The sequence below is a fragment of the Python bivittatus genome, unplaced genomic scaffold, assembly GCF_059951505.1.
Source record: "Python bivittatus isolate LINGU-HERP-01145 unplaced genomic scaffold, Pbiv_v1 ctg000200_np1212, whole genome shotgun sequence".
Classification (NCBI taxonomy): Eukaryota; Metazoa; Chordata; class Lepidosauria; order Squamata; family Pythonidae; genus Python; species Python bivittatus.
In genome coordinates this window covers 1,117,616-1,136,200 of record NW_028277040.1, presented here as the reverse complement: position 1 = coordinate 1,136,200, position 18,585 = coordinate 1,117,616, and the positions used below count along the sequence as shown (strand labels likewise).

At 36.1% G+C, this 18,585-nt stretch overlaps 1 protein-coding gene across 1 annotated transcript in view; it reads right to left on the bottom strand.

Moving 5' to 3' along the window:
• Positions 1 to 18,585, bottom strand: part of ABCA12 (ATP binding cassette subfamily A member 12) — a 128,442-nt gene that overhangs the window by 56,011 nt on the left and 53,846 nt on the right. The window contains exons 18-24 of the mRNA XM_088135812.1: positions 17,293 to 17,494; positions 16,265 to 16,404; positions 15,262 to 15,381; positions 12,440 to 12,530; positions 4,941 to 5,120; positions 3,041 to 3,353; positions 337 to 451 (exon numbers count right to left, since the gene is read on the bottom strand). Coding sequence (XP_087991938.1) covers positions 337 to 451; positions 3,041 to 3,353; positions 4,941 to 5,120; positions 12,440 to 12,530; positions 15,262 to 15,381; positions 16,265 to 16,404; positions 17,293 to 17,494 — 1,161 coding nt within the window. The remainder of the gene's footprint in view (positions 1 to 336; positions 452 to 3,040; positions 3,354 to 4,940; positions 5,121 to 12,439; positions 12,531 to 15,261; positions 15,382 to 16,264; positions 16,405 to 17,292; positions 17,495 to 18,585) is intronic.

The following is an 18,585-nucleotide window of genomic DNA, read 5'->3' as shown; positions in this document are numbered from 1 at the left end:
TTCACACATGTGCCTCTCTGCATTTGCAGAAGGCTTACTCTATTAGCCCCCCACTGAAGCCCTATGAGCAGCCTACCTAAGCAATAAAGTCTTTAATGTTCTCAGGACATTATGTACTCCATAGCCATGCCTCTAAGAGCAATTCCCAGTGAATTTGCTTGTATTGTTTGGAGAGAAGATTGGATTTTTATTATCTCTGTGAACAAGTCAAGACAGAGCTTTACTGCCCAGAAAGACTATGACTAGATCCTTTCCACACCCAGATAGACCAATTCTGCAGGACTAATATGCAAGTACAGTTGCAGGTTTTGGCAAGTATTCAAACCTTCAGCCTACCTCATAAAGTCTCAGGTCTTTTTCTTGAACAAGCTTTTTCACAAAAGCTGCAATGAAAAGTGTCCAAGCAGCCATTAATGTAAATGGAAGAGAGTAGGTCACACTAGTCAGAAACCTGTAAAAGGCAAAGTAATTATTTAAGTAAATGCAAAGTAGTTTCCCTTAGTGAATTATAATTAAGATAATTTTCAAAATAAAAGCCTTTGAACAGTAAAAATATGTTTTCTCTCACACACAGCCTATAATTAAAAAGTACTTCATCATTTTAAGAACAGAAAGATATTTTGCTGTAAAATAGAAAACTACATTAAATTTAATGGTCACTATACAACTTCAGCCTTTTTTGACCAATATCCCATATCTTCCCTCAATCTGCAGTCACATTGGTACAGAGATATGAACCCCTGCACTGCAAAACATTGCACAATACTATATGTACAACCATTTGCATCTTGCATCACTCCTGATCACTGATTTGATTTTTACACACACCCCCTAAAAATCAAAGAAGTGAATCAATCCAAATCAAAAATCCCCAACAACTTTTTATAAGCCATGCAATATTTAAACTAAATTAAAGTCATACAAACAATGCCTGGGAGGAACTGAATTGTTAAAACACATCTGAGCTCCTGTTAAGAACTATGTGTGAGTAGGCAACAAGATTTCGCAGAATTACTGTATCCTGAAGCAAATCCTACTGAACTCACTGAGAAAGAATGTTTCAGTCTAAACTGTTACTTTATGTTAAGTGTGAAAATTCTTGAAGTTTGTTTACATGTCTATATTAAGATCAGAGCCTAAAACTGAGTTTAAAACTTCAGCTTCATAATAAAGCAACTTGAAGAGTCTCAGTATTTTGCAAATATACTTCCATATAATAAGTGATGGAATTAATGCAAACAAAATAAATCAACTGGAATGGAATGAAAGTTGTAAAAAGACAAGAACTTCTTTGTTGGGAGAAGTTATTGAGGCACTATGGTCTGTGGGGAAAGTATTTAATAAAAATAATATTTTTCCCACTGGTAGGCTAAGTACAGATAAATGTGTTTTACAGATGATATATGCTTATGTGTGAACATACTAAATTCTTAGAAATAGCTAATGTAAGATGGTCCACAAAAGCCAACGTTTGGGAACTGTTGTTCTATATTTCAATATTCTCCCTAAAATTCAATATCTAGTTATATGTTCAAAATAGCAACATATTAATGCCCACATAGCACTTTACAACTTTTCCTTTCATTAAAGATCCCAGAACAATGCACAATGAAGCCATCAAACTACAATGATATAATACAGTAACATACAGTGCATTCAGAAAGTATTCAGACCCCCTTCATTTTTTTCAATTGTTATGTTGCAGCCTGATACTACAATTGTTCAAATTCATTTTTTTTCCTCATCAATCTACACTCACTACCCCATAAAAAATGAATGTGAACGATTGTAGTTTCAGGCTGCAACATAACAAAATTGAAAAAAGTGAAGGGGGTCTGAATACTTTCTGAATGCACTGTACAGTGAAGTCAATCAATAAAAACATTAAAGCCATCTCCTATCAATGATTATTACATATAGCTGGCAGTGATGGAATCATGGAACTGACCAGGCAATAGCACTCTTTCATTTTTGCCTGAATCACTTCACGCTTGTAACCTTCCTGATCATAACAGGGAGATCATTCCATTCCATATATTGGGTTTTGCAACAACACATATTCTCCTATATGCAAGCAAAGCATCCTATTCATCCTATGCAAAGCAAAGCATCCTATTCAGTACATAATGACTAGATAGATGAAAGACAAATGAGGAGGCATATGATAACACTTCAAATACCTGAAGGAGTCCCTCACAAAAGAATGCCATATCCCGCTCTCTGCCATCCCAAACTGCAGGACATGTAACAGTGGATTAAGTTAGAAGAAGGCAGACTCCTCTTAAATGTTAGGGGGAAAAAAATCATAAAAGTAAAGATTCGTTTGACAGTAAAGCCAATTATTAAAGGAGGTGATGAGTTGTACTCAGTCAAGCAGAAGCTAGATGGCCATCTGTCAAGAATTCACGCAATTAAGCAGGGGTTACATTGATTGACCTAACTTTATAAACACAGTTGTGACTAAAAATAATTTATTACAATTAATGTTAATGGAAACCATAAACCAAACTTTATCCCAACTATCATTTGATACTTGTTTAAGATGCAACACATAGCTGAGAAATAAAAAAATGATTTTATTGTTAAAATTAAGAGAGAAAGCAATCTAATTTATAGGGTTCAGCTGAAATAAGTCAACCATTGGTGGAGTTTTTGAGTGAGAATATATTTTCTGAGATTTTTTAAATCTTTTGTTATTGCAGTCTATTACATAATAAAGCAAATCACAAAAGAATGGAATGACTGAATAGAGGCTCAATGCGTTAAAATATTTCATTGTCCACGATTTGGATTATGCTAAGGAGTGTCATTATATCCAAGCCAACTGCTGTTTGAATAAACTTTCTCACACATGATTGCACATCACAGTTTGGAAGTCCCACTCATAATTTGCAAGTTCAGATATAATAAAGTTTTGATTAAAAACAAACCACATGTATTCTGTTAGTGGACCCTCACATAATTAATGGAGCTTTAGCTATTTTTTTTTTTTTTTGTCCTGTTAAGATATTAGATACCCAGCCTACCATCACAGACTTACATGTCTTTATTATAACAAGGATATGGTGTAGCCTGAACTTGCACAGCTATTTCTTCTGCACTTTTCCCAGTCTGTAGTTCAATTATTGCTCTATCAATGCTATCCTGGATGTAGACAAATGCTCGACTGTAGATTTGGCTTTGTGAGGCTGAATTATGTGGTCCCACTGTCCAAATTTTTTCCCGTATTCTTTTTGTTGTTTGGGAAATCTTGCTGCTCATTCGGATAGTATAATTGACTAGTAGTGGAAGGGAAAGTCCACTAGGTGTTACACGCTTTCTTTTTCCATGTGAAGGTAACTTGAAAATGACACCTTTAAAAAAAAGGGAGAAACATTTGCAATTCTCAAATATACCTAGCATATGAAAAGAACATATGTAACAGAGGCTTCTTGATGATCCATCCTTGATGATCCACCATTTTAATTTCTTTTTAAATACATTGCACGTTTGTTACTTTAATTTTGTTCAGCAGCAACCAAAGTCAGAAAATTCAACAAGCTGGCAATTTGACTCCAACTAAGTTGCCCAAGATATCAACAAACACAATGGGTTTTGAACACACTGTAACTGTTAATTGATCAGGTACTTGTAATCTGTCTCACATTTAATCTATATCTGCCTAACCTATCTTCCCCCCCCCACTTCTGTTTAAATCCTACATCACTCTATCCACTCTATTCATCTGATGAAGTGAGCTGAAGCTCGCCCACTTAATAAAATTGGTTGGTTGGAAAAGGTGCTACCAGATTCTTTCTGATTTTTGGCTACCACAGATTAACATGACTCTCCTCCTACAACAGCACTTCTATCAAGAATGTCCCAGATGTATCAGTGGGAGCCCTTCCAGCACACATGGGAAACTGCATAATTCTTTAAATATTGTAGAATCAAATTTGCTATTAAATAAGCAAAATTAGATGTCAGTTATTAGCAGATTTAGCAGATTTATATAGCCACCCATCTCACAAAACGTGACTCTTAAAATGTTCTCCCAAATCCATTACATATTTGTGATGAAGATCTTTAAAAACAGGTAACATTCAAACAAACAAACAAACAAACAAAAAACATAATTTTGGCCCCAGAAAATTGATACCAAATAGTTTGGAGCTTTGCTCTATTGGCAAAATGAGCCAATTCAATATCCGGCAGTAAGCTAATAAAAAGGGTTTTTTTTAAGCTAATTCTGTTTCTTTATGTTAATAGTGAAGCCTCATGATTCAAGAGAAAATTTTTCAACATGCATTATTTTGTAATGTTCTTGTCACAATGTAGTACCCACATTCCATTTCTGCTTATCTAATGAATGGGGTTAATATATATGATTCTATGCAGAGATGCAGGAAAGAGCCATGTTAGTCTACAGCAACAAAGCAGACATGGAGTGTGATAGCACATTCAAGACTAAGTAACTTTATTAGCCCATAAGCATTGCTGAGCAACAGTTCACTTCATTAATTTGACTAGTTCTTTCGAGTTTCCCTTGGGAAACAAATGTAGGGAGAATAATAAAATAAAAATGAATAATGTCAGAGTTAAGTTGGTGTAATTTTCGCCTGATTTCTGTAATTCAGATACTACTGAGGTTTCATTCAACCCAAATTCTATGCCTGTTCTCATGAAACACAAATGTTTCCAGAGGGCTACAGTGAGGTGTATGTAGTCTGCTGGCTTTTGCACATATATGTGTTCCAGGATAGTTTATTTGTTGTAGAAGTTCTGACTCATTGAAAATTGAAAAACATGTCATTGTGCATCAGATTTGATTGGATGAGTACTCTGAAATTACAGGCACGGCAGACTACATTTAGCTCAAGTAATATGTCTGATCTTGCTATTTCTTTAAAGATTATTTAGTTCAAGTGGAAAAACATCTAAGTTCATATGATGTTACTTACTTGCCAAAAGTTCATTTCTCAAAAACAGATCTTTTGCCATCATCTCCATTTCCTCTACAGTTCTGCCTGGCTGAATGCGATCAAACAGCACACATGAAGAGGCATTTACTGACAGTCTTGCTAAAATGTTAAGTTGATTTATGATGTCAGTGCTATTCTGTAGTTCCAAACGTATATCATCTGAAATAAAATAAATTAAGTAAGAAAACTTTAAACTCTAAATTATGTCTCACCCACTTTAAAAATTCACAAAAAGCCCCCCCCAAATTTTCAGTAATTAGTTTAATAAATTTAGTTCTAAAACTCTTAAAGCTTTAAACACTCTGCTCTTTGTCAATAGATTTGTTCTCATAAGATGATGATGATGATACAACGAAATAAGTAAGGCTGCTGCAGGTGTGATCTGTTTCAGATTGTAGACAAGGGACTTTTCAGTAAATGCTCCTCATTTCCTTATTATCTGTATGAAATATTTTCTTTACACAGAAAATTGTATCTTAGCATTCTATCCACACAGCTTTCTACATATAGGTATACACATATATGAGTACGTATATGCCAGAATATACACAAATACTCATATAATAGACTTTGTCCTAAGTAGTACTATTCAGAGATGCTTCATCAATGGCAAGGTTTGCCTCAGAAATCTCAGAGTTTCTCAGAATCTTAACAACATTTCTTAACAGGAAGATAAGGAGTTGCAGGACCAGCTTTTGTGAGTTTTGCCACAATTTCTGATTATCCTCTAAAATGAGATGTAGTTATACTTCATTTTTAATTTATATGGCAGAATAATGCAGTTAAACCCTTCCCAGAATTCTCTGTAACACAATGATTCCTGAGTCTCTGTTTAAGTGTTCCTAGCAGAAATAATCTGGAACAATTTTCTGGAAGGTAGAACTACTGAAACTAATCAAAGCCTCTTTTTAGGAGACATATCTTCACACATGGGTACAGTGACCATATGTCCTTTATTATTAAAGGACAGTCCTTTATTTCAGAAAGCTGTCCTTTAGATTTATTTCCTTTTCAAAAACTCACTTTTGTCCTTTATTTTGGTTTTTTAACTTCTACCATACAAATGGTAACACTTAATGCAGTCTTTCACATTCATGTGAAAAATATGGAAATTGAATTATCTTTTTAAATAAATTTATAGTTCTCTTTGATTTTAGATATTTTTATTAGAATATGTGTTTTTGTAAAGTTTTTCTTGGTTTTTCTCTTGAATTTTCCTTTGTAAAGTAAAGTAACAAACCTAAACAATTAAAATTTGTTATCCTGATGAGCCTCTTTCAGATTTGCCCCTTTTTCAGGTTTGTCCTTTATTTTTTCAAGAAAATATGGTCACCACAGACATAGGTCTTCTTAAAGAGCAGCCATCACCATCTAAATACTATGTGTCACAGAGAACAGTGGTGAAAAACTACCTCACATTAATCATTCAAGCAGAGGGTTCAAAGGGATGGAAGCCTCTCCAGAGGCAACCTGCCAGGTTCTCTTTGTGAGGATTGGGTTACGGAATATTAGAAGGAATCATTTTCCTTACAGATGAATGCCAAATGTCCACTTATGTGATAACAGTAACTGTATAATCAGGGGCTAAAAGCGCCCTCTGCTTCTAGTTGCCTCTGCTTCCAGGCAGGAACAAGTCTGACCTATTCTGTAATTGAAGCTTAGTCATGGTGCACTATAGAAGAAAATTGGAGTCCTGTTGTAATAGGGCCTATTACAAAATACAATGAAAACTAAGAATAGATATTGGCTCATAAAGTTTACGGCCATCATTGTCTACCCACTAACGCTCCAAGTAGGGAAAATACACAAGAAGCTTGGACTCATAGTACATGAAGTCAAATATAATTTATTAGATATAATGGAGACCAGGTGGGTTGGGTCACATGACTGGCATACATAAAGGATATCATTTGTTCAAAAGGAACAGAACAACAGAATGGGAGAAAAAGTTGCAGTATATGTTAAAAGAATCTATTCCTGCTCAGATATTGGAGTGCACGGAGTTGGTAAGAGTGGAAAGACTTGAATTAAAATAAAAACAAACTGCAAATCTTTAAAGTATGCAGTTATACAAGACTTTAATTATCTTGATGCTTACTGGGAGACAAGTTCTGCCCATGTTCCTGCCAAGAAATTTTCACTTGCACTACTGACTTTCTTCTTTAGAGGGCAGAGAAGGCCCCAAACGATCAGCTATTCTTGAGTTTATATTAACCAAGAGGGAAGACTGAGTTAGAGAGGTGAAGTAGCAGGTACATTGGGACAGACTGATAATATAGATTCAAAATTAAAGGAAAACAAAGGAATTGGTATACTAGCTGTTCAGCAAAGATGGCAAAATAAAGAATTACTAAATTTCTGTTTTCTGTTTTGTCCGTTTTCTTCAACCAGAGTATATGTATTCCATAGAATTGTGAACAAATGATGAACAATGAAGGGAAAGGACTGAAGCTTGAGACTGAAAGAAACAGGGTCAGGAATATCTATTTATATGAGTTTAAGTCCCAGGACCAACTAAACTGCATCTTAGAGATTTGCTGATGGTCAGGCTGAAATCTCAGTTATTATCTTTGAGAAACTGTAAAGAACTGGTTCCTTGCCAGATGACTGGAGGGCAAATAATATCGTCAGAAAGAGAAAAAAATGATCCAGGGACTACAGACAGTCTAACATTAAACTTTGAGAAGATTCTACAGCAGATCATTAAGAGACTGATCATTCTGTAAGGACCTTGAAAACAATGCAGAAATTATCAGAAGTCAGCATTGATTTATTAAGAACAAGTCTTGCCAGAGTAATATTTATCTATTTTTTAATCAGATAACTTCCTTAATAGAATATAGGTATGCTGTAGATATAATATATTATGATTTCAGCAGAATATTTGAAAACTACTACATGACATTCTTATTGTGGGCTGGATGACATTAGAATTAAATAGATATGTAGTGTTAAAAAAGGGAGAACAAGCTAGTTTGATGTAGTAGTTAAGGCACCAGGCTAGAAAACAGGAGACCGTGAGTTCTAGTCCTGCCTCAGGCACAGAGCCAGCTGGGTGACCTTGGGCGAGTCATGCTCTCTCAGTCCTAGGAAGCAGGCAGAAACAAACCACTTCAGAAAATCTTGCCAAGAAAACTTCAGGGACTAGTCCAGGCCGTTGCCAGGAGACAACATTGACTGGAAGGTAAAATTAAAATAAATTAAAATGCTTATCCATAATTCCTCATCAAACTGGAGAGCGCATTGCATAGGGTTCTACAAGGTACAGTCTTGGGTCCTCTACTCTTCAACATCACGAGTAGGACGAGGAATATTTTGGAAAAGAATGATAAGCATTCCCTCCATCTCCTCATGGGATAGACAATACACTAGAACACAGAAATATTTTTTTAAAAAAATATTGGTTAGAGAACATGACTGAAAGAATGAAATTTAGATGCTGAGCTTTAAAATTCAGAGTATCTGATTTGGCAACAGTGAAAAACGTTGGAATAGAAATAAAATCGCCTTTAAGTCCACTGCCTCCTGGTGACTTCATAGACACGCTTGTACTGCTTTCTTGGTAGTTAAGGCAGAAATGGTTTGCCTTCTTCTGGAATGTTTCACCAACTTCAGCCCTGGCATTCCACAGAAGTCCCCAACCCAAGTATTCAGCAGACCTCACCCACCTTAGCTTCTGAGCTCAGGGAAGACTGGCCAGGTATTGCCACCTACTGAAATCTTGGAATAGGAGCACAGGTATCTGGGGGACATGTGACAATATATGCATTTTGAGGTCATGATGCACATTTCATCATTTTGGAGCTACCATTTCTAGCTGCAGACACCTATGAATAGAATCTGATTGTTAACTGAATATGGGTCAGATCAGCAAAATGATACAGCTTTAAGAAAAGGCAAATGCTACTTTAGGATGCATCAACAGAACACTGGAATTAATCATTCCACTTCATTCAGGGTTGGTCAGTACTCATAATTATGTCCAGTTCTGGAGACCATTCTTTAAGAAAAATTCAAACTGGAATGAGTTAATAGAAAAGCAATGAGGATGATCAAGGGACCATAAACTTAGTCATATAAAGAAAAATTGAAATAATTGCAGTTGTTTAGCCTTGAGACTACGGAGTGGTGATGGGGTGGAGATATGATGGCACTTTTCAAAAATATCACATGGAAGCAAATTAAACTGATTCTCTGTCTCTCCATATACAGAACACAGAACAACAGCTTTAAATTACAGGAAGGAAGATTTCTGATTGAATACTTAAAACAAAATTCCTAGATTAAGAGCAGTTGACAGTGGAATTGGAAAAGTGTAGGTTCTCTTTCACCAGAGAGTGCACAACCATCTATCAGAGATGTTTTAATTTCAATTTCTGCACTGACCAGAGGATTGGGTTCAATGACATACAGTAAATTACCACATCCAACTCTTGAAATTTGTGCCATGGGTATTAATAACCACAGAGCACTGCAATTTCAGTGGTTTGGGGGAAGTGTACACCACAGCAAGGGAACAGTTAGTTTCCCTCCTCAGAAAAGGAATAACTCCAAGGATTTGTTTCTTTGTTTCCTGTGCAAAAGAACACAATTCCAACTGCAATCATTCTGTGACTATGGTGATTGTTAGAGATTCAGTTCCAGAAGCTTCTTATCTTACTGATCACTAGGAGCTTTAGGAGGAGAAATACTGCAGCAAGCAAATATTCCCCCCTTTGTTCCTTTTTTTTTTTTTTTTTACTCTGCTCTGCTTTCTCCTAATTGGAAAATTCTCCCCCCTTCAGCATGTAGACATAAAACAAGCGCTTTCCCATTTCTCTTTTCTCCCATTATAACAGAAAGCTCAGATATGGAGGCTTATAACATGGAACTACCTTGATTCATCTTATCTATCATTCTGAACCTTAAGCATCTATCGCTCAGTGCTTGGTTCTGTCTACTCCCAAGCATAATGGTGGAGCATCCCCATAGAAGTAGTTGACCAGAGAATCTCTGTTGTATCACCTCTGTCCAGACAAGAACCTCAGCAAAGAGAGGTTAGTCTGCATATGTGTTGCTATTAGAAGTCGTCACTTTTTTGGGTATTGAGAAACTGATTTCCATCCTATCTTTTCCCTATTTCCTTTCTTTTGGTCTCTTTTTTATTTTGATGTTTGTACAATATTTAGCTAATGTAAGCAAGTGTGGAAAAAAATCTACCACTTTATAACTATTACTATTATGACTACAATTGCAACAACAAAAATATTTCCAGCTTGATTTCTATTCTCTTGTTATAAGGATGAGAGTATATTGGGAAACTCATAGGATTATATTCCAAAGAAGGAAACAGGTGAAGGATTAATGTAGGTTTTTTTCTCTGATAACTTGTCTCACTGAGAATAACGTATACTTAATGCAAAAATCATTTATAAGGACCATATAGTTATTTTCAGCCCTTCAAGTAACTTGTTACATTACTATGGCAGAACAGCATACTCCAGTGGCTAGAAAAGGTTAAGACACTACATAGCAGATGCTTCATTTAATACACAGAATTTTCAGGCACTTCCAGATGAAACAGACTCTGAGCATTAAGGGGAACAAAAAGAGGCAAAGCAGAATAGGAGACAGGGTGATGGATCCCTAAAAAGCAAAGAGGATGAAACTGTGCCACAGAAGAAGAAAAACAGAAGAGTCATGGTAGTTGGTGACTTGCTAATGGAGAATTGAACGAAACATAAGCCAAATGGAACTTCAATTTGTCAGGAACAAGAATGTGAGAGGAAAAAATTCAAAAATGTATAGCTGAGGCAAATGATACTACAAAGAACATTTACAACCATATCTCCATGGATTTTGAAAATCACAACAGGAAGCTGAAGATCTTGAGGGCTCAGGGGGTATTCTCATCCATCTTTACAATTCATGGAAGATGACCAGCAAGGGAAAAACAATATACTGTAGGACAATGAAAGGATATGGAAACAAAGACAGTGGAAAATACTGCAATTCCGGAACCCTGGTCTGAATTGCCTAGATGATAGACTGCTGGCACAAGACGGGTTGCAGCTCACAAACTTTGGTAAAAAGGTGTTTGGCCAAAGCACAGCCGTCTTGATTAGGGGGGCTTTAAACCGAATCCTGAAGGAGATGGAAATGAAGTAGAGTCCTCAGCTAAACTATAGAAACTGGAAGTATTGTTGAAATGGAGCCTCTTAAACCATTCAAATGATCATCAGAAGAATGTAGGCTCATAAAGTTCATGGTCTTCAACTGGTCAGACGCAAATGGTCAGAGTGTGATAAATAAGCAAGATGAGCTTAAGCTCTTTATACAGAAAGGCAAATACAATTTAACAGGCACAACAGAGACCTGGTGAGAGCCAGTTTGGTGTAGTGGTTAAAGACACCAGGCTAAAATCTGGGAGACCATGAGTTCTAGTCCTGCCTTAGGCACAAAGCCAGCTGGGTGGCCTTGGGCTGGTCACAATCTCTCAGGCCTAGGAAGAAGGCAAGGGCAAACCACTTCCGGAAACGCTGCCAAGAAGCATGCATAGACTTCTCCAGGCAATTGCCAGTAGTCAAGGCAGACTTGAAAGCATTAAAAAAAAAAAAAAGAGGAGAGAGAGAAAGAAAAAGAGAACTGATGGGGTGACTTCTATGACTGGAATATAGCAATTTAAAGGAACAGAGCAATAAAAAGGGAAAGTTGCGCCATATATTAATCAACATTCACATCAAAAATATTTCTGCTCAGAAATCCAAAACAATGAACTTAGCAATGCCATATTTTGGGGGGTATCTACTGTCAATAACAGAAACAGACTTTTTTAGGTATGTTCAAAATAAAAACAAAGAAAAGAATCAGTATATTACAGTTCAGTGAAAAGAACAAAGGAATCAAAAGAAAGGGAAACCTATTCAACTTCCATTTGGTCCTGTTTTCTCCAACAAAAAACTATCTGTTCCTCTAGCAAATTGGATGAACAGGATGTAAGGACAGTATTGAAGCTTGAGATTGGCAGAAACATGGCCAGGGACTAACTCTTTATTTCAAATGAGTTTAAATCTCCAAGATCAGATGAACTACATCCTAAGGTACAGAAGGAACTAGCTGATGGCATTTTTGCCAATTTAGAAACTACTATATAAATGAAGCAGAACTGGATTTAAATCACTACTTTAGCTCATTTGACTTGACTATCCTGAAAAGATAGTCATTTTAATTCAGTGATATGGAATTAGAAAACTATGACCCAAAGTGTAATTCATTATTTAATAATCTCAGTGCTTAGCATTCCCAGATCCCTAGTCCCTTAAAAAATCCCTCTGCTCTTTTGTCTTAAATTTATTTTCAATCTTTCAACATTTATGAAGAATATACCTATCTTATATGTTCATATTCCTCATATATTTTCACTTTCCTAATCTATCGCCATCACCATTCAGACAAGAATCTATACCTGATTGGTAAGATGAAGATATGTAACAACTTACCCAGTTCATTAATTTGATTTAACAGTTCAACAGCATCCAGCTTCACCATGAGTTTGATGAACACTTGCACGAAAGGATTCTGCAATGTATTCTGTCAAACGACAGGATGAGTCTATTTAATATTCAACTTCAAGTACATTAAGCCATTTTTCAAAATTGCAGTTGTGAAAACAGGAAATTATTCCCTTCAGATAAAAAGCTTGACGCTTCCCAATGAAGTGTCCTTTCAACCTGACTGAGAATCAGGGACCAAATTTTAAGAATTAAAGTTATTATTGTTGGCTGCACAGTCAGCCAGATGTTTAGACTGGATTTGGCATTTTTATCCACCTATCGAGTCCTTCCCAAGGACGTGGGATAGGCAGATATTGTTGTTTGATGGTGTTAAAGGTATTGTTGCAGGATGTAAGCTGTTCCAAGAAAGCTGCCTTTTGCAATTGACTGATGGTGATTTTGTCAATGCCGATGGTCTTATTATTATAGGGAGGGAGGGAGTTAGTTCAGACTGGAATTAGGAGTTGAGAGCAGATCACGGGATTAGTCATTCTTATGTAGAGGATCATTTCAGAATTAATCTTATTTTGTTATATTAACTACACCACAAATAAAATAAATGGAACATTTGTGGTTGCTATCAAGCCACACTCATATGCAAAAATGAGAAAGAAAAGCTCTCTACAAGTAGTCCTTGTTTAGCAACCACAATTGGGACCAGCAATTTGGTCATTAAGCAAAGTGGTTGCTAAGTGAAACATCACAATTTTACAATCTTACTTCAGCTTTCCTTTGCTTTACAGACTTGCAAAGGTCGTAAATGTGAGGATTGATTGTAAAGGTTTTTCAGCACCGTGGTAACTGCAAATGGTTACTAAACAAGGCAGTCACTAAATGAGGACTACCTGTATTTCTGACACAACATCCCCTCATAAGACTTGTTTCCCCATAAGCTATGCAGCTGTTGATAACTCAGTGGAAAGCAAGTGGACTCACAAACTCACACCATAAATCACATTTTAATTAAGTAAAAATATGATATATTATATGATATGATATATCTAAACTAGGGTTGGAATCCATGGAAATGCTGCCATAAAAAAGTTATAAAAATAATTTCTCTCAAAAACAGAAAGGAAAACACTTTCCTAATCCAAGTAGAGAGTTCTGTTACTAATAGCTCCAACAAACATCTTTTGTATGAACTTTTCTAAGGGGCATATTTGGGACAAAAACATTAGTACTGCTTCATCCAGCCATTAGGAAGGACCTGCATTTTCTGCTACCCAGATAATTCTCAATGTCCTAAAACATAAAACACTTGAAGGTTATCTATTTGTTTATCAGTTTGGTCTAGTGGTGAAGGCTCCAGGCTGGAAACCAGGAGACTGTGAGTTCTAGTCCCACCTTAGGCATGAAAGCTGCCTGGGTAACTTTGGGCCAGTCACTCTCTCAGCTCAACTGACGTCACAGGGTTGTTGTTGTGGGGAAAATAGGAGGAAGGAATATTAGGTACGTTCGTCACCTTGAGTTATTTATAAAAATAAGAAAGGCGGAATAAATATATAAGCTTTACTGAATGTGCTATACTATCATGAATTTCATCTGCTGCTATGTATGAATAATGACAGCAAGATTGATTGCAACTTCATAGTAAATACGATTTCCAGAGGAAAATAGAAGCCATATCTGTATTTTTGGGATTAAACACTGATTTATGAAGAAATTATATTTCTGAATTTTATATTTTGAATTCAGACATATTGTGATTTATGATACAGAAATATTTCAGTTCTTGAATTTCTCATATTATAGTGCTCAGAAAAAAGAATACAGTCTAGAGAATATATTCTAGAGAAATCCTTGTAAAAGTTCATTAATTTGGGGGGAAAGTGAAACCTTTAGATTGCATTCTTTTCCATAAAATAATAGCATAAATCGATGTAAAGTAAGATTCTAAACAGTTACATATTAAAATTATCTGATACAATCCAAAAACTGTGCAAAATAATTAACAGCCTGGTAAGAACTCCATTTAAAACAAAAGCTAACAATCTTAGCTATTTAACTAGAGTTGTTTATTTATTAGAAAATGAACCACAATGGACCCCAATTCCAGCTGGTGATAGGTAGTGCAGCTTCCATGTCTTCAGAGTTGTTCCTTGTAAAATCCAACAGTAACAAAAATCCTGCACCATGTATGCATATCCTAGCAACTTAAATTTGAAGTGAAAATGACAGGCATAATAAAAAAATTAAAGTGATAAATCACCATTACCCTGAAGGCTTTTAGCACCTCTTGAAAATATATCAGCGCAACAACTCACTGTCATCATTATACTGATAGACCAATGCCCTGGATTTGGGGCAGGATACTTAGATACTTATGCAGTAGAATTTCAATGGTGAATCATTTCAGGTTCCAAATTTATTTCTTTTGCTTGCTCCCCCCACATCTCCCTCCACCTATCTTTCCATCTATCTACGTACATATAACTCACACATACACACAGCTACAATACATACAAATAAAGGCTCATTGCTTACTCTAAATTATTTTTTGGCCCATTTCCTTCCATGACTTTAATGCTGGAAGAAAAGATAATATTCTCTGTTATGGACAGTTGTTGCTTACGAAAAGTTTTCACACTTGGATATTTGGGCAATAATGCTTTCTATCTGAAGAGATAACTTCTCATATATCTCAATATCTCACCATATAATTTACTGTAAGTTCTGGATAAGATCTGCACACTGAATGTGTAGAATAATTATTAAACCAAACTATTGTTATATAAGAAAGAGAGTAACAAGTTGACATTTCATACCTTCACCATTGGAAGAGTGTCATTTAACACAGTTAGTGAATCCATGAGCAACGGTGAACTGTCCAGCCACTCCTGGGCTTTTTGTCTTAAATCAGCCATCAGTTTCAATGTTGAATTAGACTTATAGAATTGAAACAAACAACTTGAACATTAATACACTTTGTAGGCAGGCAAATAAGTGATTTTAAAGATTAATGCTTTTGGCACAAATTTTTGCTTTCATGCTGTCATAAAAACAAGGGACTATTGCTAATAAGATAACAATAGCTCTGAAGACAAATATGCTAGTACAAATGTTCAGAATTTGAGGCTTGGAAAGTTTAGTTTATTCCCCAATTAAGCCCCTTCTCATTTCAGTTAAGAACAATCTCTGAGTTGCTGCTTTTGTAAAACCCACCAAGTTACATACTCTAGAAACAGACTACAGTGGTACCTCGGGTTACGAACTCGCCTCTACTTACCAACCGGATCCGTGGCCATTTTCCCTGCTGCCACACGGTCGCGGCTTCCTGTGGGCGAGGTCACGGTAGCAAGGAGACGTTCGGTGAGGCTTGTGGTGTGTTTTGCGGTGTTTTGCGAAGGTTTTTGGTGTGCGTGTTAGCATGGCTCCAAAGAAAATGCAGAGCAGGCTTGGCGGGAGTAAGGCTCTGAAGAGAAAATTGCCTCGGGTTGCGACCAAATTCGGGCGGAGGGCGGAACGGATTAACCGGATTTACACTGAACCCTATGGGGAAATTTGCCTCGGGTTGCGACCAAATTCGGACACGGAACGGATTAACCGGATTTACATTGAACCCTATGGGAAACTTTACCTCGACTTGAGACCAACTCAAGTTGCAACCAGAGTCATGGAACGGATTAAGTTCGTATCCCGAGGTACCAGTGTAATAGAATTTTTCATGTAACAAGTCACTGTAGAAGCAATCTTCTAATCAGTTTCTGCTGCTTTATCAAGAATATTCTAATCACAGTGAATTGTTAATTTTATTTAATATGGCATTACCTTTTCCATGATTGCACGAGTTTCAGGGGTATCTGGAGAATACAGAATGCGCCCAAGCAACATGGGCTTTAAGAAAGACCAAATTAAAGCCCCAGTAGGTGTCTTAACCAAGTCCAGAAACAACGATAAGCAGAAAGGTGCTACAGAAAAGACAAGAAAAATATTGGGCCAACCAATTTAAGCACACCCAATTCAGTGAAATACACCGGTCTGTTACTAACATAAACCTATTGGTTCCTCTCATAGTCTTGTGGTCATATACCAATGTAATAATTTCTGACAAAGCTAACCCTCCCCAAAGATTTCCCTTTGCTGAACTCAGCCAGAAAGTCTTAATGTTCAGGAAAATCCCTTTTGTTTAAGAGTAAATGGAAATCTGGAAGGACTAACTGCCAGTACAGTGTCAATTTTTCCCTTTTCTAAAGAATGCCTGTTTTTATATAGAATTATGCTATGCCAAAGATTGCTCTCACTTTCTAACAATCATGCAAAGTTATCACATTGAGTGAGACTGATAGTCCATCAAGGCCAGTTTCTGACAGCAAAGCTCTTCAAGGCCCTGGTGATAGATTTAACTCAGCTTCCTATTTGAAGTTCTTTCCCGTGCATTGGATTAAGTCTTTACATATGCCAATTAGGAGTAAACCACAAAACAAAAGTTATTTTTTATTTCATCTTTTTTATTAAAATCTTGCCCACATAATTTTTTAAAAAAGAAACAGAGCACAATTTTAATATCAGTTATGAAATTAGAATAAGATTTGATCTCTTAAGCCTTTAAAAAACTTAAAATTGTCATCCCTCATTGTCTGAATTTGGAAAGCAGTCTAGAAAGTTATAAAGTCTTTGCAAAGAAAGTTTGCAAAGAAAGTTATAAAAGTCTACTGTCTTTTATATACTATAAAAACAGTATAATGAAGTAAAATGAGATTATCCCACACTCCCACTAATTTTAATTTGTTTCTGTTTGGTCATCTGCTGGAGGGGGCCCATTAGATTTTGCAAGGAGCTTCAATTGTCAAACTTACTAGAATCAGATGGAATACTGTATTTCTTCATAATATGTTGCACATGTTCCTCTTGTGCAGAAGAATGGTGAACATTCTGCTCTTCAAAATCAGGTAGCAGAGATTCAAAAAACAAGGGAGTGATTTCTTGGTTGCAGAGAGTTTTTGATATAGTTTTAAACATTCTGCTATTTATTGTTAGATTGTTAGCCTCAAACAAAGCCTGTGAAAATAAACAGAAGGCATATTGACAGAAAGGAAAGCAAATTAATGAGATAATTAATTGACCCCTGGAATGAGATCCTCACTGAGATCCAGACAGCTCTCACCCTGATGATATTCTGGAAGGCCTTAAAAACCTGGCTCTTTTCCCAGGTCCCTCAGTGTAGGATGGATGGAATCCCTTGTTAGATGTATTTAACATATGTTTGTATATTTTGATGTTAGTGGCCTGATTTTCCATTTTGTTTATTTCCCTTATGGTGTTTATCTATTTGTATTTGTTTTTTACATTGGTGGAAACCTAGAGTCAGTCTAGAGTCACACGGTACCAAGGTATGTATGTATGTGTGGAGAGAGAGAGAGAGAGAGAAGGAAGGAAGGAAGGAAGGAAGGAAGGAAGGAAGGAAGGAAGGAAGGTAGGTAGGAAGGAAGGAAGGAAGGAAGGAAGAAAGAAAGAAAGAAAGAAAGAAAGAAAGAAAGAAAGAAAGAAAGAAAGAAAGAAAGAAAGAAAGAAAGAAAGAAAGAAAGAAAGAACAGATTTACTTAGGATATAACACTTACATGGCACCATCTAACATTGGAAGCCAAAATGGGGTGAAAATGGTTAATACTAGGCTATATCTGTCTCTGGGTCATGAAATTCATATAGAAATGGCTTTGAATCTCATCCTAATCTGCAGTGCAAAGGATATGTATGGATAAAGAATACAAGAATAATAGAGCAGGCTCTATAAAGAAACAATAGAGAAATTCTTAATAAATGTAACAAAGACAGGATGAAATGTTGTAACTTGTAAACTGTCCTCTATATTTAGTTGAATTACACAATCCATTCTTACTGAATCCCTTGTGAATTATGATAACAAGTTTTCATCCTACTAAGAGGTGTCACTTTATCAGTACCAAAATAACTATGTTTTTATCAGCACTGCTTTGAGAGTAGTGATTGTAAGAATTTGCACAACATAATTTTCACAGTTGGTTGGCTTTGCATTTCATCTTCTACTTACATTGTTGTTTTACAACTTTTACCTTCTGCTAACACAGAATAACAGTTCATGTATCAGAGGAAATTGATTTTATTGCATGGGA